This window comes from Sinohyriopsis cumingii, chromosome 7 (genome assembly GCF_028554795.1).
Source record: "Sinohyriopsis cumingii isolate HCF-2022 chromosome 7, ASM2855479v2, whole genome shotgun sequence".
Taxonomy (NCBI): domain Eukaryota; kingdom Metazoa; phylum Mollusca; class Bivalvia; order Unionida; family Unionidae; genus Sinohyriopsis; species Sinohyriopsis cumingii.
In genome coordinates this window covers 113,082,494-113,109,080 of record NC_142967.1, presented here as the reverse complement: position 1 = coordinate 113,109,080, position 26,587 = coordinate 113,082,494, and the positions used below count along the sequence as shown (strand labels likewise).

The 26,587-nt window shown below is 36.3% G+C and overlaps 1 protein-coding gene across 1 annotated transcript in view; it reads right to left on the bottom strand.

Annotated features, from left to right (window-relative positions):
* Positions 1-26,587, bottom strand: part of LOC149795949 (synaptogenesis protein syg-2-like) — a 60,304-nt gene that overhangs the window by 30,915 nt on the left and 2,802 nt on the right. The window contains exons 3-4 of the mRNA XM_089963899.1: positions 23,759-24,049; positions 19,519-19,806 (exon numbers count right to left, since the gene is read on the bottom strand). Of these exons, the coding sequence (XP_089820025.1) occupies positions 19,519-19,806; positions 23,759-24,049 (579 nt within the window). The remainder of the gene's footprint in view (positions 1-19,518; positions 19,807-23,758; positions 24,050-26,587) is intronic.

Here is a 26,587-nt window from a genome sequence, read left to right as displayed (position 1 = left end):
ATTCATAAACAGGAACGTCACTCAAGCTGAGGCTATAAAAAGATAGTGGGATTTTCCAAAGGAAAAACCCACAAGTTGGAGCTATAAATAGATAGTGGGATTTCATAGGAATTTCAGCTGATTATAAATACATAGGTATTTATCCACGATCGTCACAGAAGTTGATATTGTAAGTAGTTACTAATTTTATCTATTTTATAGTGTGTGTGTTTATGTGTGTGTGTGTGAGTACGTCTGCGCGCGTACGTTGTGTGTTTCTGTGTGTGTGTGTGTGTGTGTGAGTATGTGTGTGTGTGTGTGAGTATGTCGGCGCGCGTACGTTGTGTGTGTGTTTGTGTGTTTGTGTGTGTGTGTGTGTGTGTGTCTGCGCGCGTACGTTGTGTGTGTCTATTGGTCTCTGTTTGTCCGTATAAAACTCACTTTATCCCTATCAGATACACTCTACCTACCTACCTACAGTAGCGCGTATTCAGGTCAGCCACTTGCAACACTGTTGATATTTATCCCTAGTGTTCAGTACAGTGACGTCACTGACGCTGGAAATTTCGAGACTATAAATATCGACTTGGGGATTTCCACATTTTGTAGCTATACATATATACTAGAATTCATAAACAGGAACGTCACTCAAGCTGAGGCTATAAAAAGATAGTGGGATTTTCCAAAGGAAAAACCCACAAGTTGGAGCTATAAATAGATAGTGGGATTTCATACGAATTTCAGCTGATTATAAATACATAGGTATTTATCCACGATCGTCACAGAAGTTGATATTGTAAGTAGTTACTAATTTTATCTATTTTATAGTGTGTGTGTTTATGTGTGTGTGTGTGAGTATGTCTGCGCGCGTACGTTGTGTGTTTCTGTGTGTGTGTGTGTGTGTGTGAGTATGTGTGTGTGTGTGTGAGTATGTCGGCGCGCGTACGTTGTGTGTGTGTTTGTGTGTTTGTGTGTGTGTGTGTGTGTGTCTGCGCGCGTACGTTGTGTGTGTCTATTGGTCTCTGTTTGTCCGTATAAACTCACTTTATCCCTATCAGATACACTCTACCTACCTACCTACAGTAGCGCGTATTCAGGTCAGCCACTTGCAACACTGTTGATATTTATCCCTAGTGTTCAGTACAGTGACGTCACTGACGCTGGAAATTTCGAGACTATAAATATCGACTTGGGGATTTCCACATTTTGTAGCTATACATATATACTAGAATTCATAAACAGGAACGTCACTCAAGCTGAGGCTATAAAAGGATAGTGGGATTTTCCAAAGGAAAAACCCACAAGTTGGAGCTATAAATAGATAGTGGGATTTCATAGGAATTTCAGCTGATTATAAATACATAGGTATTTATCCACGATCGTCACAGAAGTTGATATTGTAAGTAGTTACTAATTTTATCTATTTTATAGTGTGTGTGTTTATGTGTGTGTGTGTGAGTATGTCTGCGCGCGTACGTTGTGTGTTTCTGTGTGTGTGTGTGTGTGTGTGTGTGAGTATGTGTGTGTGTGTGTGAGTATGTCGGCGCGCGTACGTTGTGTGTGTGTTTGTGTGTTTGTGTGTGTGTGTGTGTGTGTCTGCGCGCGTACGTTGTGTGTGTCTATTGGTCTCTGTTTGTCCGTATAAAACTCACTTTATCCCTATCAGATACACTCTACCTACCTACCTACCTACAGTAGCGCGTATTCAGGTCAGCCACTTGCAACACTGTTGATATTTATCCCTAGTGTTCAGTACAGTGACGTCACTGACGCTGGAAATTTCGAGACTATAAATATCGACTTGGGGATTTCCACATTTTGTAGCTATACATATATAATAGAATTCATAAACAGGAACGTCACTCAAGCTGAGGCTATAAAAAGATAGTGGGATTTTCCAAAGGAAAAACCCACAAGTTGGAGCTATAAATAGATAGTGGGATTTCATAGGAATTTCAGCTGATTATAGATACATAGGTATTTATCCACGATCGTCACAAAATGGAACGAAAAAATTGAAAAAGAAGAAGAAAATGAGAAGAGGAAGAAAGAAGAGGAGGAGAAGAAAAAAAAGAAAGGGAAGAAGAGTGTAGGAGATAAAATAAGAACTTGGTGGAGAAAAAGAAGAAATTAGAAGAAAACCCAAAGGCCCTTTTCAGGGCCAGCCATATTTCTCGAAAAGAGATAGTCTTTGAATTGCCTACCCCTTTTTTAAAAAATTTTTTTTTTAAAAATTTAAAAAAAACCCATGTTAAATTCCCCTTGTCCGTAGATTGTCCCACGATTTATTGCCATGTTAAATTCCCCTTGTCCGTAAAGTGACCCACGATTTATTCCCATGTTAATTCCCCTTGTCCGTAATCTGACCCACGATTTTTCGCCATGTTAAATTTCCATTGTCCGTAATCTGACCCAGGGGTCCCTGTAATGCTAATTCCCATTGTCCGTAATGTATCCCCTATTACTACTAACCTCGCAAAATATTCAGCACACTTGCCCATCCCAAGAAAACTTCCAGGATAACACGCGGTCATGTCCACGGAAATCATCTCACCGATATTATACTTGGTGTTGCACAAACCGCCGTGTCCGTAATCGATACAACTATCCTTGACATCTTCAAGGAACTCAGCGTGTGTTGGTCTCTATGAATTTCTTTCTCGAGCCGCATGGGCAGCAATTGACGTGACTGTAAAACAATTAGTTACTAATTGCTCAGTATTTTCTGAGTATCTCTGTGCGAGTTTTCTCATTTCTTCGTGAAGAGATTGTTTACGATATAATTCTCCGTTAGGTCTTGCAAACTGATCATACTCGCCTTCTTCGGAGCTTTAAAAAACCACACTGACACAGGGTCGTTTTTGCTTATTCGGCTGATAGCATCAAATATTCCACTTGACGAGTAATATCTCACAACACGATTTCGTGGAAATATTGTTACCGCGGAGGTCCAAGCGTGAGAGTTATGGTCAATAATTTCAATAGGCGCTCCATTTTTCTTATTTACTGACTCATATAAAACCTCCCCCGTTAACGTTTTTACTATCATTGGAAATTTTAATTTACTTGATAACTCAGCGACATCGTTTATTGATGCTCCTGTGTCCTTAACCAATTCAGCCCATTTGTTTATTTTTTCACGTCGCAGATCAGTTAAACCGTTTCCACGCTTCACATTTTTAAAATGTTCTATTACTCGCTCGGCTACACAATTCAGCTTTGAAAATCTCATCGGGGTAAGATCATTAATGTTGTTTTTTTTATCGGATAGATTCCATAAATGACCGCTGTTACAGGATACGCTCGAGCGTAATATGGTCTGTCGATCCCAGTCAGCATTCCTGGTTTGGAATCTTTACTCAACAGAGCGGCTTTTCCATTAGCAAGGACAGGATCCCGTTTGTCACGGATAATCCACGTACCGGAATCTGCCTGCACAATAAACTTTATTCTGAAATGATATTTCTGATTGAGGTAATAGATGATTGTTTTCGCTCGTGTATCGTTCATTGTAGCGTCCTTGACTTCGTCGACATTGACTTCGTCAATGTTGGGTACAATTTTGAATGTGTGCCACACGTGAGATGCCCCATCATTACGAAATTCGTCTTTGGCATCTCTGATAATATCAAACAGATCAGTCAGGGCTCGCCTTCGCGAATCAGGGGTTAGTCTGTCGAGATCAAATCTAGAAGTTTTCCGGGGCTTGATTGCAGATAATCTCTCAAACTCCTCCATATTATATTTAAGACAAATACTTAAATAAGAAATATATATATATATATATATATATATATATATATATATATATATATATATATATATATATATATATATATATATATATATCATGAATCAATGCAAGTGGCTCAAAGTAGGATCTGTAACTGCCTGTAACAAATCCTGCAGAAAAGAATTTTGCGGGGAACATTCCGAAAACATCCGAGGGTGGGGGGGGGGGTTCAGGACCAGTACCGTGTCTGCAATGTGGTATTGGAGTCAGGGGTAAAACACAGTTATGCGCGGGTTGCGGTGAAAAAAGATACCGTGAACTTAAGCGATATTATAAAAAAAAAATAAATAAAAATGATACGTTGAAATGTGAGCACGATTATATAACTAGGTTTCAGACAAATTATAAATTAGACCAAATGACATTGTTATATGAAATGACCCAGGAATGTGTCCCACACCCTATCATCAAGAATTACGAAGCGTCACGTAATGGTGAAATTAGAAATTGCAGGTTGAAAAAACCAGTTGCTTTTGCTACTAATGCTGGCTATCTAATGTTTACCGCTGGGAAGAAAAGTTATCACTGTTATTGTTTCGTATTTGAGGTATTTAATGGAGTGATCGAAGACGGTTTTGTGATCGATTATATAGATAAAAATAAATTTAACAATAATTTATTTAACCTACAAGCCATCTCACAGAGCGAAAATTCTGCACCAGAAGGTACTAGTAAATTTGTAAAAATTCCCAGAATTGTAAGATCTTTCAACATAAACACAGGTGAAGAAAAAGTATTTATGTCAATGCACGAGGCTGGCAAGTATTTTGGTATTCAGTCGAATTCGGTCAAGCGTGTTGCAGATGAGATAAGCAAATCAACGTTTTCATATAAATTTAATAGCTGGATTTCATTTCGTTATGTAGATGCAGATAACGGAGATAACTCTGCAGCGGCTGTGTAAAAGTGAATGACGAGTCAAGGTCATTACCTGTAAATATATTTTCCAGCGAGCAGAACTATATATATATATATATATATATATATATATATATATATATATATATATATATATATATATATATATATTACACAGCCCATTGTATACGCACTAGCAGCAGTCTATTTTCACCTTGCGTTTGATTTTCAGTACAGGTAAATGATCAAGGAGATCGCACAACACATATCATTACCTGTAAAGGTGCATTATCCAGCGGCGGGCAGAACTGTATACAGTTTTTCACAGCCAATTGTAACCGTCTTATTGTACATACACACTAGCAGCAGTCTATTTTCGCATTAACACTTCCGCATTTGATAAAATTAACAATTGTCAGTACAGGTAAATGTTATTTTCACAAAATCTAATTCAGAACTTAAAATCTAGTTCAGAACTTAAAATCTAGTTCAGAAGAGAATTCAGCTGCAGCTCTGTCAATATTTACCTATATGATTTTTTAAAATCTTATATTCTCAGATGAGACCGTGGTGTAGTGGTTAGCTCAGCCGACTTTCGTCCCTGACTTATCGCTGCCTTCAGATCGAATCTCGTCACGGACATATGTCGACGGTGCCGATATTATGGCTTTTTATAATTGGGAGGACCCAGGAAAGGCCCTTCATGTACAGATCCTCCTCCACGTTAAATTGTGGGGGGTGACGTTTTATTACCCCTGGGAATTAATCGGGGGGGGGGTATGTACATGAAAACACAGACAGCCTTCTGAATACTCTAATATTTCGCCTCGCTTTCGCTTAGAGAATTTGCTGGAGGTATGTTTGTGAATAAGCCCCCCAAAAATAAACAGTTGCCTTGGATAGAGAAAGCTCTACGCCACATGGGTCCCACAAAAACAAAACATTCAGAAAGAATGCGGCCACGATCACGAAGGATGCCGAGAATCGACAAGAAACGATATGTAAGACAAAAGTCTCCAACAGACAAAAAGTCTGAAAGGTCCTTCGTGGAGACACACAGCCAGTGCAAGACCCATGATTGATAACCGCTCATCAAGACAACTGTTTATTTTTCTTTTAAATATATAATTATATAAATATGAACAACGAAAATATCAATGAAGTAATTGTTGCTATTAAAAAATTAGAAGAAAATAAAAGTAATATATCTGATGAATTAAATCCTGAAAAAATTATGTCTCATTTTGAAGCACTATATGAGGCTAAATTGGAAGGTCGGTATACTTTACCGTCTCAGTATAAATTTATAAAGAGAATGCAGGCAGAGCTGTATAAATCACTAGCTACAATACAAGAACAGCAACTAGATGAATTTGTCCCCCTCTCCCTTGCAATCGAAAAAATTAGATCATCGTTATCCAAAGAATACGAAGCCAGGAAGGTAATTAGTACGCGTGCAAGACAGCTGAGAAAAATTATATCAAATCGTGAGTTAGATCCCTTGATTACTGGGAAATGAAGTCAGGTACGTGGAAATGAAATCGGAAGTAGAAAACCTTGGTCTCAAACTGAGAAAAAAATACTTTTTACCCACATTTTTATTAACCCACATCAATCTGACCTGCATCAATCAATCTGATACAAATTTTTTCAATCTGACCTGCATCAATCAATCTGATACGTTATTTTCACTTGTATCATCTACATCTGGATCTGCAGGGTTAAATAATATTTCCTTAAGTTGACTAAGTGTAATGCAGGAGTGTGCATAATTTAAAATCTGGTCTCTATCACATGTGATCACACAGATACGTTTTTGCCGCAGTTCATCTAACTGTCCCTGCATTAATAAAAAGTCTTCATTACCGAATACATCAATAACTAAATCAACTGTGCTGACCGGGGACTGCATAAACACCTCTTTGATGTAGTTTTCAAGTGCTTGCTTGTCGTGAATAAAAACCTTCATATGGTGGTACATTATATAATACTCGTTTGATTAATTGGAAATCAGGGTCTGTCAGGAATAAAATTCTTCACAGGTATATTTTATTTTACTGAATTTGTGCGGAATTAGCAAATCGGACGATTTTTATGATTCTGTCAGGCATATTACCCTACGGAATTAGCAAATCGGACAATTTTCATGAGTCTGATAGGCATATTACCCTTCCGAATTAGCAAATCGGACGATTTTCATGATTTTGTCAGGCATATTACCCTTCAGAATTAGCAAATCGGACGATGTGCACAAAATATATATAAATAAAATATTTACTGTTGCTCGTGCACAAAAAATAAAATTATTAAACTTGCTTGTGAATTTCGGACGATTTTCATGACTCTGTCAGGCATATTACCCTTCCGAATTAGCAAATCGGACGATTTTCATGATCGTGATAGGTATATTACCCTTCAGCGTAGGAAAATCGGATGATTTTCATGATTCTGTCAGGCATATTACCCTGCAGAATTGAGAAATTTGACCGTTTGTCAGTAAAAAATAAATTTCTTATAATTCTGAGCAATAGTAAAACACCCTGACTGTCAGGATTTTTTTTTTGGAGTGAGATCTTGAAGATTGGAAATCCTTAGGATGAAAGTCTTAAGACTTTACAAGTAGATTAATATGTAGAGTTTCATTTCTTAAATCCAGAAGGTGGTTAGATTGGTCTGTTAGTTTGAAATGTATTCTTGATAACAGTGGATTATAACACTGCAAATGAAACTGATTGATCGGCTCTTGCACAATGAAATACCCAGGTGGGTCTTTCGGGGTGAATGAATAAAGAATAAATCCTTGCTGGGCTTGATTTGATACTGTAGTGTCCGTGCTGTATCTGCCATCGATTACATCACACACAAGATTGACCGCGACCATGTTGGTTATATTTACGATTTCCGGGGATACATGTTTGCCTGTCCCTTCGGGGTCATTGTTGTGCCGGAGAATAGTTGCTGGTGGTAGTGTTTTTCTCCACGCAGCGAGTATATCAGGAAAAATCTCATCAATGAGATCATTAACAGATTTCTTTAGTTGTTCTGGGCTATACCCGGGAAGTTTAAAATTCGGTAAATCGGCCTTTGTTATTTTGAAATGATCGAGAAAGAGTTTTTCTTGTAATACTGCTACTGCCACAAGTCCTCGACGAATGGATTCAATATCAAATTGTATTTGATTTAATGTTTCTATTTGTTTAATGATTTCGTCTGCCGACGACATGTCAAGAAGATACTCGGTTAGTAATTGACGTAATTTTTTTTGTTGCGTTTCATGCTCGCGACTAATATCTTCAAAAGTAATTCTGATATCCTGCTCGTAATACCGCCGCGGCGGTGATCCATAACTCCAGAACCAACTTTCAGGACCCCTCGCTGGAATATAAAGTCCGCTATCATTCGGTTTAATATTTATGACTCCTACAAGGACATCTCCATATTTTGGAATATAATCATGATAGAATGGTGTGTTAGTGGTAAAGTCAGACTTTTTCGGTTCTGGTGGTATCGATGGTGCTTTGGGTGGGATTTCAGGCCATCCTAATACTGTTCTGATCGAACTCTGATATATATCCACAGCGTAGTCTGGGGTGCTTATTTCGATCGTTGAAGATAGGGTTGGTTCATGAACAGTTATTGCTATCTTGGATTCTTTTCCTGTGATATTTTTTATTCGCCATTGTAATTCCTGATTGATTTCTTCGATTTGATAAGACCCGGTTGGTATTCCAATGACGTTCCAGTCGGGAGTACCATCGGGTTTATTTTTATGTGCAAACACGAACGAATTATTCGCTGGTAATCCACCGAACGATTTTGATCTGATATTGGGCCAACTGTGATATACTCGTAATTGTGTTAGTGCGATTTCTTTCACGGGAATTGCAGTTGGAAAATTAATACTAAATTCAGGGTTAGTCGAACTTACCGTTATCATTGAAATTCTCTTGGGGCTTGTATTTTCGACTATGTCGAGCAGAGCTCGATGAAGTAATTCTGTCATTATCTATCTTGGTTGTTTTTAAATCGCGGGTGCAGTCTTCGTATATTTTAACCATTAACGCGAATTCGGAATCTGATATTGTTGTATCATCGATGCTTGATGATATTAACGACGATAATTTTGAGTATGCGGCTGTGGCTGTGTTTAGTTGTATGACGTAATCGTGCAATTTTGTGCTCGTGCATGAGGATATTTTATTTGCGATTATGTTAAAAAAAACCTGCGATGGCAGTTGATGAAGAGACGATTGTTACTACGATTGTTACTGGTGTTAGCGCTGATAATACTACTCCGGTGGACGCAACTAACGCGGATGCCGAGTACACTAACGCATCCAGGATGACCGCTCGTCGTTTATATTTTTTTACCTTTAGGTTGTATTTGTCGATGAGGGTTTTTAACTCTGATTGCCATTTGCGCACTTGATCGTATCTATATTGTTGCGCATCTAATGTTGTCGTTGATGCTGTGAAGGACGTCATTTATTATCTTACGCAGTAACCACTTCAGGTGTTTCAGCTACGAATTCCAAACACCACCAGTAAAGTGCTGACTTTAATGTATGGTCGGCTGCTTCCAGTATAAATTCCTCTTCGGTTCCGCTATTTATTATTACAGTCACAACCCCGGAAAACCTGTCGATAGAATGTCGTCGCCAGGGATAATTTGTGAAAATCTCAAATTTAGCTTCACTGAACACAGACAGTCTATACACACCAGTAACTGTTGCGGTGTATTTGATAGTTTTTTTTGTTTAGACCATGTTGCTTTTTCGGATGATATCGTGTATACTATGTTGGTAAAATGCCCGGGGGTAACTCCAGGTGGGATTTTAATCAACTTGGTTTTGTTAACGATATCAGGAATCCCACTTACGATATCCTGCTGTGTTTGTTTGATCGTGTCAATGCTGGTTTTGATATCAGTAAGTTTTATGTCAACGGTGAGCGGATCACCAAAGAATTCTTCTGCTGTTCTTTGACGGTTTCTAAAATTTCTACGTAGATTTGAAAACGCGCTTTCGTGAACGTCGTGTTCAGCCCGCAACATGGATAATTTATTATCTACGGTGCCATAGTTAACGTCAACATACTTTTTCGTTGCAGCATCTTCGTCGGATGTTGGATCTCTTAACACTTATCTTGTTTCCGTTCTTGCTGAGTTCACCTGTCATTGTGTCACCGGTATTTTTTAAGCGATTATTCACACTTGCTGCGATTTGATCTCTGATGTCTGTAAACGATATACTTGAATCTCTGATTTTTCCGCTGTCAGTGAACATAGGAATGTTGTACTGGGTAGCTCCGAGAACCCTGAGAACTATGTAATTTAATTTGATATTACTGGTTTTTAGTTTTCCGTATCGGTCCTGAAATATAACAACTTCATCTGGGTCTATCCCCAATAACGATAAAAGATTATAGATTTCATATTTGGTCGCATATTTTGATAAATCTACATCACCGCGTTTTTTTACCGTTGTTTCGATGAGAGATCTTCCGTAAATATCTACCATTATTCTCTTAAGGATTGTTTAAATCGACCCGCCGTATACTCGTGCACGACTTTATGAGGAGGTTTGGTTGATTTTGATATCTCGTCGAGAATATTTAATACCTCACGACCACATATTGACGGATCGGTTAGTGTTTGTGTTGGTAGCGTTGAATACCAGATTTGGGTTGGAATACTTTGCACATATTTAAGGAATTCAACTGGCGGTGCTAACCCATACGAATCGAAATAGATAATTCCACGTGGATCGATCGCGTAAGCAACCCAGTGAGTTCCTGGACTATCACTGTTATCGAGATTAATAATTCCAGTTTCTGAATTATTCGGTTGTTGTGGTAATTGATCTCGCATGAAAACACCTTTGAAATTTTTTATATTTAATTGTTTAGCAGCATCGAGCAAATCAAAATTTGACATTCGTAGAAAACCAGCGGTTTTCAGAACCGTTTTGGGTACCATGAAGGCGGATTTCCTGGAAGTCTGAGATCAAGCCCTTTTTTTGTATCCTTTTCCAGTTTCTTTCTTTAATGCCATCACAGCAGCTGTTCCAACAGCCCCCAACGCTTCTGCTTTTGCGAATGCGGGGGCAGCAGCAGCTATCAGTGCTGGCATTGCTGCGGAAAGAGGAAATATACCACCGGTTTTAACCATATCCTTGATAGCTTTGGGAGCGAAATCAAGTTGAACTCCGATTTCTGCTTGCTTTCCTTTATTGAAATGCTTTAGTTGGGTTTTAGTCAGCGATAACTTGTTTGGACCACCATTAACAATTTGATCGTTTTTTAGTGTTATCGTTGCCCTACGTACTTTTGCGTTTTTCGATTGTATTTTCTTTATCTGACCAGAAGTCAAAGTGACATTAACGTGACTATATCACATTTTATAATAAACGCGATTGATCTAATTGTCTACACATTGTTTTAACAATGTTACATGTTTTCTACTGGTGCATCAACGACTCTCATTCGGCCACCAGCGCCTTCAAGTAACATCGCCTTATCACTGAGTATAAGAGCAATTGCTCTGTACTCAGCTATATTCCCTCTATTCACTTGAACTCTGAAATGCACATCAACGACAGACTGTCTAGTTAAATCAAGATGCTCCAGTGAAAAGTAATAGATTGGATAATGTGCCATAAAATCCAATTGTGATATTTGCAAACCAGTATCGATATTTATATCACGCGCTAGATATTTCATCAAACGATGATATACACGTGCAACATGATAATTAGCAAAATTTAACTATTTTTTCTGATGGTTCTTGATGCCCGTTTATTTTTCAAGAAACGTCAGTAACACCAAGTGGATCAAATATCATGCGACTCTGTGTTTGTGAGTTTATTCGTGCAATATTTTGAAGAGCAATGAAAATATGTCGCGGTGCAGAAACCCCCTGCTGTGATTCTACATGCCATGTAAATACAACATTAACGGTACTCTGAGCACTATCTGTGGTTACTGTAAGCCATGATAACAACCTTTTACCACCTTGATCCATAAAAGAAAGTAGTCGCTGTTCTTCAGCAATTGTCGGAGTCATTACCAGCATCCACAACAAAAATTTTGTTATTAATACTTTACCAGCATCACCAGCAACACCAGCTTCTCGCCATAAGGCATCGTTGTCATCATTTTTTCTAAAAAACACAACAGCTTGTTTTGCTCCATAAATTATCTTTTTGATATCTCTACAAAATCCAAATATGTGCGACTGTGGAATGGCACAAGAACATTTTCTTCTAACCCTCCCCACCCCAACATTTGTCCACGTGTATGAAATCCAAGATTAAAATGTTCATTAACATTAATAATCATATTTTCCACATCAGCGTTGGCTTGTTGGCATGATTTCTTGGTTGTCTAATATTGTATTGATTATTGTCAGGATGATTAGAAGTGTCCTTGGCAAACATCTTTGATGGACCAGCTGATATTGTGTAATCATCAGAGTATCTTGCTAAACCTATTATTGTTGTAGCCACATCAACATTGTTCTCAATTGACTCAATTTTTTTTCCGTCAATGAGATACGCAGCCCTTTCAAACAAGACCATACTTCCGTTATTGACAAAACCAATTTTAAAAACCGCTCCATATGCTGTATTATCTGTTTTTATAATTTCACCTTCTACTTCGATAAACGCTTCAGCGGGCAAGAAATATCTACTTGTGTCTTGAACCTGCAATTCAATTCGTCATCGGTGATTTGGACGTTCTATGCCATAAAAATAATACTGAAAATCACGCAATGATTCGTCCTTGGGTACTGGTGCATCCATGTCGAATGCTGGTCGGATTCCCGTTTAAACATTTTATTATAAAAGTTATCGTCTAAAACGAAGACCACTTCCCGCCACCAGACTTGTATTTATTTGTTCAGCCCCTTGATTTATCAACTCTGCTAGTTTTTGATTTGCAGCTTGATTTATTACTTTACTAACATCTGCAGGCATCACTTCGGTGCTTGGTAATTTTACCGGCGGTGGCTGGACCGCTTTTGGCCTGCGTATTAATCGTGCTAGTCTGTCCTTGATTGCCATGATCGCTTTACTAGCAGCGCTACCAACAGCACCAGTAGCTTTATCACGAATAGCGTCAATAGCTTTCACTGATAATATTTTTGCGATAGGTATCGCTTTAGGAGCCATTCCCGCAAATAAACCCTGAACAACATCACCAAATCCATCTCCGTAAGTTATTTTGTATACTGGCAATCGTGCATTTACCACCCTGACCCTAACTGGCCTACGATGAGATTCGTGTTTGATCATTTTATATAATTATTCATATATCTAACACCTAGTCACTGTGATAGTCATCAACGAGCTCATTAATAAGTTCTCGGTAGATACCAGTATCCATGATACCACCTTGAAATAATCGTCTACAAATATCAGCTGATTCATTAATTATTTCTAGTGAGTTATTTCCAGCTCTCTTTCCTCCTATGAGAACTTTTGTCGTTGCACATCATTGATGATATTGTTAGGACAGTCAATCAAACCACTTCCTAAACCAGAATAGTCAATAAAACTACTTCCTAGACCCTCCCCCCGTGAAAACTTTTATATCTTCTAACATCTTGTTTAAATCTTCGGTAATCGGGGTCATCGGTGTCAACACTCAAATTTTTAGAGGCAAAATATAATGCAGTATGCCAGCTTTCCTCCGTTACTCTTTCAACGTAGTCAGGTTTCATAAAATTGTGTCTCCACTGATAATGTAGTGCAGCAGTACTGATTAACACACTCCGATCCTTAATACGATCAAGAGTCAAATCGGTAAACATCACTATAGGTTGTCGTGGTAGTGCTATGACGCGAGGTTAGGATTGAGATTGAGATTGAGGTTGGGGTTGGGATTCAGATTGAGATTGGGATTGAGGTTGTTGCGACGATGAAGATCTTACCTGAAGTGATGAATAGGGAGATGGTGGCGGTTGTGCAATTTCTCTCATTTTATTTACCAATTTACCATACACTTTACTTGTGACTTGTGACTTGTCGAAACGCACGCGATATATCCATTTTATACATTTTTCATCAGTTATGCTGGCATATCCTGGTTTTAAAACTCTATCTTTTTTACTTAATTTTTGTAGTATTAAGAGGGGTAAATCATCCTCAGCTGTTAATTTAATTTGATCAAACTCATCTTTGTTAAATTTTTCAGCTATTTCAACACTTTCTCTTATTGGTTTTGATTTAGACGCGAGTTGTTCTTTCACGCCAGCGACTTCAGTACGAATTTGTCCAATACCTTCAAGTATTTCTTCACCGGGTTGAGGTTGAGCTGCAGCTATTTTAGTTGGAACATCTAGTAAAATCTTTTTTGTCTTTTTAGTTCTCGCTGCTATTTTTCAGTCTGCTCAGCGGTCTATTTTAATATTGGAAGAATACCTCTTCTTCGCTCCTCCTCATCCTTAATTTCTCCCAATAAAGCTCTTTCAGTGACCGCAGCAGCTTTTTCAGTAGCTGTTGTAACGGGTTTAAACAATTGTTCCGTACCTGTGGCGTATTCAACCTGTGCTTCTTGCCGAGCTTGTAATTTTTGTCTTACATAATCTCTCACATGAAGAATTTTTTTTATTGCTTCTAGTCGCTTTCGACCTAGTCTAGCGGAATATGCTTCTCCGATATTAGCCATTATTTGTTACATAATTTTTTAATTGAGCAGCAGGGAGGGCGACGCTCTCAACGCGTCACCGACGATCGCGTATTTTTTTAAAACGATTTTTGCGATCCCCCAGGAAGGCTTAATTTGCGAAAATACAAGTGAACCAATTAGAGCTTGTTCGCCCTCCCTGCTGCTTAGGGGGAGACCCCAAAAAACTAGTAAAGGAGACAGAACACATCCACAAGGGGCAAAAACGACAAACAGTCCTCTCAGTTATACCAGACCACATCATCTTACCGAGGAACAAGTGGCAAACTCGCAAAACACATTATTTACGTGGATAGGTAACTCTGAACCAAAGCGGACAAGTCCAATTCGGGCTAGTGTTTCTGTACTAACTCCCGGGCTTCAGCAAATAGAATGACGGAAAGGGAAATATATGAATGATGATATCTGTATAGAGTCTGCATAAACAATTGATTCAAGCTTTAGAATTTTAATGATCGAGATAAGAAATGAAGTAAGGAAATTTAAGGAAAGATTTATATCTAATGAATTTTCCCTAGATGAGTTAAAAAACAAAAATGAATTTCTGACTAATTAGAATATGGTCCTATGAAGATTGAGAGCCTGACGGAGAAAGTTATTGAATTGGAAAAACGATTGCAGGCCAATAAACAAAAGCTTTGAGCAGCAAAAGGCGTATTTCCGTCAAGAGAGTCTGGTGTTTTATGGTGTCCGTGAAATCTGCGAAGAGAAGTGGGAGGATACCGAAAAATCGATTAAAGTGTACATGAGGAAAGCACGTGGTTTAGATTCAGAGAGAATATACATTGAAAGAGACCATCGGCTGAAATCAAAAGAAAACCCAAGACCCGTCATTGTTACATTTTCAAATTATAAAGACAGAGAGAAAGTGCTGAGACACTACAATGAAACATGCAAAGAAGCCCTTGAAACAGGCACGAGGACCACGTCTGAGAACAAAAACACAACGGCAGCTAGCAGACCAGTTAACATACGTGTAGCTGAAGATTTTCCATTCAGAGTAAGAAAAGCTTATGCCATTCACTACCGGTCATCGCAAAAAGCCATTGAACAAAGGAAAGAAACTTTCTACAAACATGACAAGCTAATAATAGACGGTTATACGTAAGTATGTCATTGGGTTAGAAATAATGCTGTTCTTGTGGAAAAAAGATAGGACTCCGGGAGTGGCCTCCAAAATGTGTATGAGGAGAACGGTTCTTCTTCTGTGCTAGGTTGTTTGGTATTGAAAATACCTGGTTTAAGTGAGAAAATGTATAGATAATAGGTCAGATTTTATTAATTATGTTAAATAATTTGATATACTAGGCTTTGTTTTAACATGGGCAGAAACTATTTTTAATATTAACGGTTATGGAGAAATACGAAGAAAATAGTTACCCACATTTGTATATAAAAATCAAACTTTAGAAACATTTAGGTCCTTTATACACAAAGCTACTAGTAAAATTCTGATGACTAATTTAGCAATGTTTACTATAAAAGCCTTAAAGATTAGATAAACCGTTTTATCAATGACTCCTGCTAAATAAGACTTTAGATAAATATTACAAATCTTGCTCCTCACAAGTACTAGGGTTACCCTTACATCCGTTTGATTGCTGTACAATATATACTTGTATCTCACCTATGTCCCATAAAAGGCAATAATTATTCCTTTCATGTATATTACTTCTTATACATACTATGTTCTTTGTTTATGCACTATAACATCTTTTTGTATCCTATGATGTATGGATATGTATCATGGGCCAGTGGACTATATTACAAATACACACTATTATTATTATTATTATTATTAATATTATTAATTACTTTTGTGGAATATCTAGAGGGCATATTTATGTCAAATGTCTGATTCCAGATCCTATCAAGTATGCATGGACCAGAAAATAAAAGAAAGGGAAGAGTTTATCAGATTTGCAAAGTATCTAATGATTATAGTTTTCCTTCCATTTTTTCAGCAAATACAAGGCAATATATGTTAGAAGAATAGCGATGCTGACGAGAAATGCTGCGCTGTTTAATCGTTATATAGTAATAACTGTTTCCAATAATTTTTAACTTCTTTGCGTCAATTTGAATGTGTTTGTTTGCATTATTACTTGTTCCTTGAATTAATACTAAAAATAAAATTTATAATGATAAATGTAATAGTATTAATTGATATTTAAATATTTAGTTCAATAATAGAAAAAGATCTTTCGAATTGGAAATATAATTTGTTTACTATATAATCTTTCTGTTGAGATCTGACGGAATAAAGAAACCACCAATGAGCCATACATATTGAAAGATTTGGGTAATGAAGTGTGCATTGTATCAAGGTTTTTCAGAGGTCAACACAGTTATTTAAAATCTTTCAATAAAACGGAATCAATAGTAATCAATAGTGACAGACTGACCAATGAAAAATATCACTTCGATCTATTTGAAAAAATAGTCTCATTCTTTTTTAGCACATTAGATCTGGAAAGTAATAGTCATATAGAAATATCCCATTCTCTTCAGTTCAATTGACATGGAAAGTAATTGTCATATAGAAATATCCCATTCTCTTCAGTTCAATTGACATGGAAAGTAATTGCCATATAGAAATATCCCATTCTCTTCCGTTCAATTGACATGGAAAGTAATTGTCATATAGAAATATCCCATTCTCTTCAGTACAATTAACTTGGAAAGTAATTGTCATATAGAAATATCCCAATCTCTTCAGTTCAATTGACATGGAAAGTAATAGTCATGTAGAAATATCCCATTCTCTTCAGTTCAATTAACTTGGAAAGTAATAGTCATATAGAAATATCCCATTCTCTTCAGTTCAATTGACAAGGAAAGTAATAGTCATGTAGAAATATCCCATTCTCTTCAGTTCAATTAACTTGGAAAGTAATAGTCATACAGAAATATCCCATTCTCTTCAGTTCAGTTAACTTGGATAGTAATAGTCGTACAGAAATATCCCATTCTCCTCAGTTCAATTAACTTGGATAGTAATAGTCATACAGAAATATCCCATTCTCTTCAGTTCAATTAACTTGGATAGTAATAGTCATACAGAAATATCCCACTCTCTTCAGTTCAATTAACTTGGAAAGTAAAAATTATACAGAAATATCCCATTCTCTTCAGTTCAATTAACTTGGATAGTAATAGTCATACAGAAATATCCCATTCTCTTCAGTTCAATTGACATGGAAAGTAATAGTCATACAGAAATATCCCATTCTCTTCAGTTCAATTGACATGGAAAGTAATAGTCATACAGAAATATCCCATTCTCTTCAGTTCAATTAACTTGGATAGTAATAGTCATACAGAAATATCCCATTCTCTTCAGTTCAATTAACTTGGAAAGTAATAGTCATACAGAAATATCCCATTTTCTTCAGTTTAATTGACATGGAAAGTAACAGTCATACAGAAATATCCCATTCTCTTCAGTTCAATTGACATGGAAGGTAATAGTCATACAGAAATATCCCATTCTCTTGAGTTCAATTAACATGGAAAGTAATAGTCATACAGAAATATCCCATTCTCTTCAGTTCAATTGACATGGAAAGTAATAGTCATACAGAAATATCCCATTCTCTTCAGTTCAATTGACATGGAAAGTAATAGTCATACAGAAATATCCCATTCTCTTCAGTTCAATTGACATGGAAAGTAATAGTCATACAGAAATATCCCATTCTCTTCAGTTCAATTTACATGGAATGTAATAGTCATACAGAAATATCCCATTCTCTTCAGTTCAATAGACATGGAAAGTTATAGTCATATAGAAATATCCCATTCTCTTCAGTTCAATTAACATGGAAAGTAATAGTCATACAGAAATAATACCCCATTCTCTTCAGTTCAATTAACTTGGAAAGTAATAGTCATACAGAAATATCCCATTCTCTTCCGTTCAATTAACTTGGAAAGTTATAGTCATATAGAAATATCCCATTCTCTTCAGTTCAATTAACTTGGAAAGTAATAGTCATACAGAAATATCCCATTCTCTTCCGTTCAATTAACTTGGAAAGTAATAGTCATGTAGAAATATCCCATTCTCTTCAGTTCAATTAACTTGGAAAGTAATAGTCATACAGAAATATAACATCCTCTTCAGTTCAATTAACTTGGATAGTAACAGTCATACAGAAATATCCCATTCTCTTCAGTTCAATTAATATCCCATTCTCTTGAGTTCAATTAACATGGAAACATGTCGTGGTTAGTCAACATTGAGATCACAGAGGTTTCATATTGAGACCATTATTTATTACTTAATAACACGGTAATGTAATCGCTGACATTTTTTTATTAATATTGCCATTGAACTGAATGAAATGTATAAAATGTATAAATTGATATTATATAGAATTGAAATGCTATTTATTATCCAAGTACTCGAATTTAAAGGCTTGCCTAACTGGAGATAATTTATAGAATGAGAGCAAGAGAAGGGTTGAACGAATCTGCTTAATTTCAACATGAAGTAATTAGAAAACAACACTGGTGCAGTGGAAGGCTATTTTGAAGTATCCTAAAATCAATATAATTCCAAACATTTGTTACGTACTCATACATTTGAAATTTCAAATCTGTAACAAACATAAAATGTGTAAAGATTATACCGTTTGTAAATTTTTTATAATGAAATAGGATAACTCAAAAATATTTTTTGTTGTTGCAATAGACATCAGTAACAATTACATGAAATTAATTGCAAAATATCATCCAACTGGATAATTTCTAAATCTGAAGGCACGTGTTTGATAACAATTGTTCGAAGCTTTTAGTAATGGTGCTGAATCTCATTAAAATAATTTTCATGCAAGTTCTTGTGTTATTCAAATAGTAAACCCCTATGCTAAAGGACTGTAATAAAAATGAAATTCATAATTTTAATTTCCATTTTTTAAAAAAAATTCTTATAATTATAAGCTCGGATTTTGTCGTCCTCAATTAGATTCAACAAGTTATGTTTCTTAGAGACTTCATATCTCCATGAACAAAAACATTGAAGAAATGGAACGCTGTCCAATAATGCTTGATTTAATTGTATATAACCTTATATGAATTATAAGCATCGTTGTAAATTATGACTATAATAACAATGCATCATGCGTACGTTAAATTTAATGAACTTGGTTTACTTATTCTTTATTGCAAGCGTTAATGTGTTTATAATCTAATTTCACCTTTGACGTTGACCTTTGGTTGGCTCGAAACCACTGCTCTGTCGGGATCAAAGTTGTAAGCTCGGCAGTAGATCAATTTATCATGGTCATCGTAAGTAGGAGTGAAGGAAAACTGGCTGATGTTAGAACTCCTCTTGTCTGATCCAATGTACCATTCTATAACTGGGTCTGGTCGACTGGTTCCAGGAACACAGACCAGGGTCACCGTTTTGTTCAATGTCACGTTCAGCAATGATAGGGCGGAAACAGACTGGCTGTTGAGTTGTAGTTTTACCTTGGTTACCGGCACTGTTAGTAGAGAAGTGTGAATATTAACATCGTAAGTACTTGTTCTGATAAACAATATATTCTCTTTTGAAAAATATATCATTAAATGTCACAATGATGACCCACCATTTTGGACTACATTAGAAAAGATCAGTAAAGAAGGTCACAAGATAATTCTGCTGGCGTAGATGGGGAAACATAGCGCTAACATCAAGCTGGTTAGAGAATTAGCAGGTTCCCATTCTTTTGGATCAAATAGTTTCATTTGAAATCCCAATCAATATATTATCTGAGTAACTGAAACAATAGTCTAGCAATAACAAACAAGGCGAAGACGGAATGAAGCTAAATACCTAAACTTTACCGTAATCTCTACATGATTTACTGAGTTTATCATAAGAAAATAAATATAAGCTTAAAAATAAAGAACAACTGTGTCGGTCCAAAATAATTGATGCAACACGAGTTTCATCATGAGGATAAATTTTGAATTCGATAATATGATGCAAATTAATAATTCTATAGTAACATGATGGTGGTTAATGCATGAAATGTGTGGGGTTCTTTATGGCTAATGTAGTAGTCATTTTAACATTTGAATATATCAAACACATTCTTCTAAATTCTATGTTGCACCTTATGTAAATATATTAGATTGGTATTTGCAGCCTTTAAATCATCTTTCTGTTCTTCTTTTATTTTGAATGGTGATAAGTAAAATAATGTCAATAATATTGTAAAACTTAGAAAATCTATTGTAAGCAACAGATTGCAAAGGGACAATATGATCTAAACATGGCTAGGACAATACAGAGAAGCAGCTTATTTTTACTCCTAAATAAATAAATGAAAACCTATAGATTCTATTAAATGTATCATAATAATCTGAAGCATTCATTTGTTTCTGATTAAGAGTTTGCATCCATGATAATTTAACTACCCTGATACACTCAGCCTACCTTCGGTATTTTATAATTCGGAGCATGTGGCGAAATAAACAATTTACAACTTCTTCCGATAGTGAGGAAATATAATATTGTTTGGATAAGTGTAGATTTAAAGAAATCGTGAAAATTCAGTTTTTGGCTGGATCGGAACGTGTAAGTACATGCCAGTATAATAACAATGTCATTTTAATGTCTATTACGTCATACTCTAATTTACTTTAGTGTTGTACACGATAGAATGTCTGTAACAATGTCCTGTTATCCTTGTTTCCCTGCAGACTTTAGTTACGTCATATTACGTCGATAACAGCTGTTTAATGCTGGCATAAATTATCGAGAACAATACACTTATACTGCATTTTTGGACGTATTGTAAGCAAAATCCCGAATATGATTTTCGCAAATAGATTATATTTCTATTTTCAGTTTTATATAGACTTTGTGTCATATATATATCTTCGGAGAGAACTTCACGACATTATCTGCTTCAGCAATTTTATAACAATGTATGTATGTATGTATGTATGTATGTATGTATGTATGTATGTATGTATGTATGTATGAATGAGTGTGCCTATATGTATGTATATATGTATGTAGGTAAGTAGGTAGGTAGGTATGTGTATGTATGTATGTATGTATGTATGTATGTATGTAGGCATGTATGTAGGCATGCATGCATGCATGCATGTATGTATGTATGTATGTATGTATGTATGTAGGTAGGTAGGTAGGTAGGTATGTAGGTATGTAGGTAGGTATGCATGTATGTATGTATTTATGAATGAGTGTATGTATGTATGTATGTATGAGTGTGCCTATATGTATGTATATATGTATGTATGTATGTAGGTAAGTAGGTAGGTAGGTATGTGTGTTTATGTATGTATGTATGTATGTATGTATGTATGTATGTATGTATGCATGTATGTATGCATGTATGTAGGCATGCATGCATGTATGTATGTATGTATGTATGTAGGTATGTAGGTAGGTAGGTAGGTAGGTATGTTTGTAGGTATGTATGTAGGTATGCATGTATGTATGTATTTATGAATGAGTGTATGTATGTAGGTATGTATGTAGGTAAGTAGATAGGTATGTATGTATGTATGTATGAGTGTGCCTATATGTATGTATATATGTATGTATGTATGTAGGTAAGTAGATAGGTATGTATGTATGTATGTATGTAAGTATGTGTGTAGGTATGTATGTATGTATGTATGTAGGTATGTATGTATGTATGCATGTATGTATGTATGCATGTATGTAGGTATGTATGTAGGTATGTATGTAGGTATGCATGTATGTATGTATTTATGAACGAGTGTGTCAATATGTATGTATGTATGTATGTATGTATGTTGTAGGGATTAAAGCCATTTTTCAGCAAACGAAAGGCTATACATGGTAGCCAGTATTAATGGTGGAGGAAGAACCCGGAAAAACCCTAAAAAGAACCATCGACCCAAGAGAAGCTAGTGGCAAGCTTTCTCACATACCCACATTGGCTGAATCCGATACTCGAACCCATGCAGACAGAGGTGAGATGGCAGTGATCCTTAACGGAGTGTGCTTTAGACCACTCGGCCGCTCGGGGCCCCTATGTATGTATGTATGTATGTATGTATGTATGTATGTATGTATGTATGTTGTTGTGGGGTTTAACGCCATTTTTCAGCACACGATAGGCTATACATGGCGGCCAGTATTAATGGTGGAGGAAGAACCCGGGAAGACCCGGAAAGAACCACCGACCCACGAGAAGCTAGTGGCAAGCTTTCTCACATACCCACATTGGCTGAATCCGAGACTCAAACCGGCGCAGACAGAGGTGAGATGGCAGTGATCCGTAACGGAGAGAGCTTTAGACCACTCGGCCACTCGGGGCACCCATGTATGTATGTATGTATGTATGTATGTATGTATGTATGTATGTATGTATGTATGTATGCATATGAATAATCCAAGAACTATAAAATAGAAGTCCTAGTAATAAAAAGTCCTAATGAAACTGAGTTCGAATCCCGATGAAATCCAAAGTGGAAGATGATGACATATTCTGTGGCAGCGTCCTACTGATGTGTCAGCAGTTCTTTGTTGAATCAGCAAAAACTTTTAAGTGTCATTGGTTTAAAGCCCGACTTCCTACATTCTCTATAGAAAAAGTTATACACTAATTTAAGATGCAAACAGATTCCTTTATGAGGGTCACATGATCACCCTTATAGAACAACATAGCATATTTTAACGAGCCTAACATCTTGAACTTCCAGTATGACCTTGATTTCACTTTATGAATCCTACTCTAAGAAAGAATTAAAAAAATTAAATAAAATTGTTTACTTTAGTTCTTACATATTCTGAATCGAGGTCAGAAACAAGGTCACCATTAGATACAAAGTTTCTGTTATTAATTGTTTATGAAAAACAGGTCACATAGACCTGAACAGATGTTCTGGAAATTTTCAAATCCAGCTACATTTCAATAGCATGTAATGGAAAATAAATAGTTAAGACTAACAAACAAACAAATAAACTAAATCAAATATAAATAAAATTTCATATCTAAACGCTCTATGGCGTAATTGGTTAGAGTGTCCGCCTCGGATCAGGGAGGTCGCGGGTTCGAACCCCGGCAGAGTCAAACCAAACACTTACAAAAATATTACTAGCAGCTATCTCGCTTGTTGTTCAGCATTATGAGGTTAGCGCTAGAACTGGTCGGCCTGGAGTCAGGATAACACGACTGGGTGGGACATCATGCTACATGTCTGTGGCATTATGCCCCAGTGGTAGATATCACTATAAACTTCCACACTGCTGACATCGTAGCGATATGACTAAAAAATTGTTAAAGTTACGTTAAAAATCCAAATCACACACAAATCACACACATACACACACACTTACACACTCACCACCCCCCACACACATACACGCTCACCCACACAAACACACACATACATACGCACACACACAAACACACTTTCAAATCTTGACACAAAACATTAATATACTACCTCTAACGTAAAGTTTAGATTTCTCCGATCCCACCTCTTTTTTCGGATCAACGTTGTACGCTCCGCAATAAATCTCCTTTCCATGATCTCCATCACTAGGGATAAAAGAAAAGGTATTATTTGTTCTTGAGATGCTCTCTTCTCCTCCAATATACCACTTTATGGTGGGGTCAGGTCGGCTGATTCCTGTAACGCATATCAAGGTCACCGTTTCCCCACTTGTAACATTCAGGTGAGATGTGTTTCGCAAAGACTGACCGTTATGTTCTATATCAACCGATGAAACTCCAACTAACAAAGAAATTAAAACTTAGAGATATATATACACACATAAAATGTTGCATGAAATTTTAAGTTCAATGTGTGTTGAAACTGACAAAGAAATAATAGACTTATATATATATATATATATATATATATATATATATATATATATATATATATATATATAAAGTGTTGCATAAACTTTTAAGTTCAATTAACGTTGAAACGAGAGCTACTTACATACGTCTTGTACTGGTATAAAATTGTCTCACAATTTATTGCTCACATCCAAAGACAAAGTCCAGTAAATGCATACAAATAAAATTAGTATTTGGTTGTAGCAATAGTCTGCGTTTATTATTACGCCTTTCAAGATGGAACAGTGCCTCTAGCTTTTTTGGAAACTAAAATGCATTTACATTTGAAGAGTCACGAATATCTAACAGTAATAATTGTTTCTTGTAATCTCCGCAGATCTATGATATTCGACTTAATACTTGGAAGATAAATAAATAAAACAAATTATTTCTTAAATGTCGTTCATAATTGTATTCTTCATTACGACAGACATACGAAGTAGTTGTAGATAGTACTCCATAGTTGAATATTAGACACCTGAATAATACATTGCTATTTTAATTTATATGTACGGACCATGTAGTCTGTAATGATATGTGGACCATGCAGTCTGTAATGATGTGTGGACCATGCAGTCTGTAATGATGAGTGGACCATGCAGTCTGTAATGATGTGTGGACCATGCAGTCTGTAATGATGTGTGGACCATGCAGACAGAAGTGAAGTATGGACCATGCAGACAGAAGTGAAGTATGGACCATGCAGACAGAAGTGAAGTATGGACCACGAAATCTGAAGTGACGTAAGGGCCATGAAGTATGAAATAAAAAATTATTATCTTAACTTAAAGTAACTTACAATGGATCTTGTTCAAATAAGACAATTCATAATGGCGTCAACCAGATTTGTGGTCGAATGGTCAAAACAGCATTTTTCAAATATTCGAAATATGTAAATACCTATTGTTTAAAGCATCCGTTACAATTCCGCATTAATGTCTTTGACAACAAGGCCGTCAAAGGTGTTAGGACCATTGACGCTACGAACATTACGATGTAGCTGTATTCAAACACTTAAAAGATTATCCGGATTTTAAACAGAGCATTAAGTGATCTGTACTAGCAACACACGCCATTATCCATAATATTGCACAAGGGAAATCAGGCAGCGTGGTCTATTGTATTTTTGGTAAGGTGGGCGGCGTCTTTTTAAATTTAATTTCACCCTCTCCCTCTCGGTAACAATAACAATTATGAATAAAGCAAAGTAACATTCGTTGTTTGGTGTTTTTGCAAAGTGTGACATTGTTACTGTAGCATTCCTGAACTAAGATCATCAGTCAGACTTTCTTATCATTGTATTAATATAGAATCTCAATTTTCACGGCCCTCTAAAATTCTAAAAATACACTCAATGCATAGAAACATACATTAGAGTTTCCACTTTATTTCCCGGTTCTACAAATTGTGTTTTGCTTGTAGTCGTGTTTCATTAGGTGTGCATTTAAGTGTTTATCCATGTCGTCCAGTCCAAAGATCAGTTATCACGGGATATAATAACCCATCCACGCTCAATTCCCATACATCGCCCAGAATAAAATTGCATAATGAATCCAACATATATTTAAACTCCCATAGATCATATAGTGACCCAAACGTCATGTTAAAATCAAACAGAACCCACAATGACCCAAATGTAATACTAAATTTCTGTAATTACCATAGTGCCCGAAACGTAATAAATTCAAATATGAACCACAGTGTCTCATCTGTAATGTTAAATTCCAGTGTGTGCTGTATATGCAAGCTAATGCTAAGCCACACAGTAACTCATCCGTCATATACAATTACCATAGTCCCCATACAATGTCCATACACCTCACTGTTATACCCGTAATATTAAATCTCCACATGACCTCACATTACATCAACCCTTTATCTATAGAATCTCCCGTGAAACTGGACACGAGAGAGTCAAGAATTTCGGTTATGTCGTGCATGTATCACCTTAAGCCCAAATAAGTTTTGTGACGTCATGGGCACCGTCTAATGTCGGCTAACAGGTAGTGACAAAAATATGACTTAATGTCGAGACGATAACGTCAAACTTTAATGAGAAAATGACTCTGTTAGCATTCGCGATTCTGTGTGTTTGTGTAGTGCCTCGTGGTGCATGGCTTGAAGGACTAATATTCAGTTTAAAAAGGCGTACATACGAGTCATACGTATGTAACATAAGAAAAACTAAACATCAAAGTTAATTTCGTTTTCTGATGTGTGGTCATTAGGTGATTAGAGAAAACGTTTTGCAGTATTCGCGCATTTAATAACCCTTCATGTTGACAAGAACTGTTGTATTGATGTGCTTGGAAATAAGGGAAACAATGGGACTCAAACCAGATTCATGAAATAGATGTTTTATTCGTTCGCTAGTGACAGCCTTTGCATGTCACAGTCATATTACAACATAGTTTCCATGTCGGTTTGG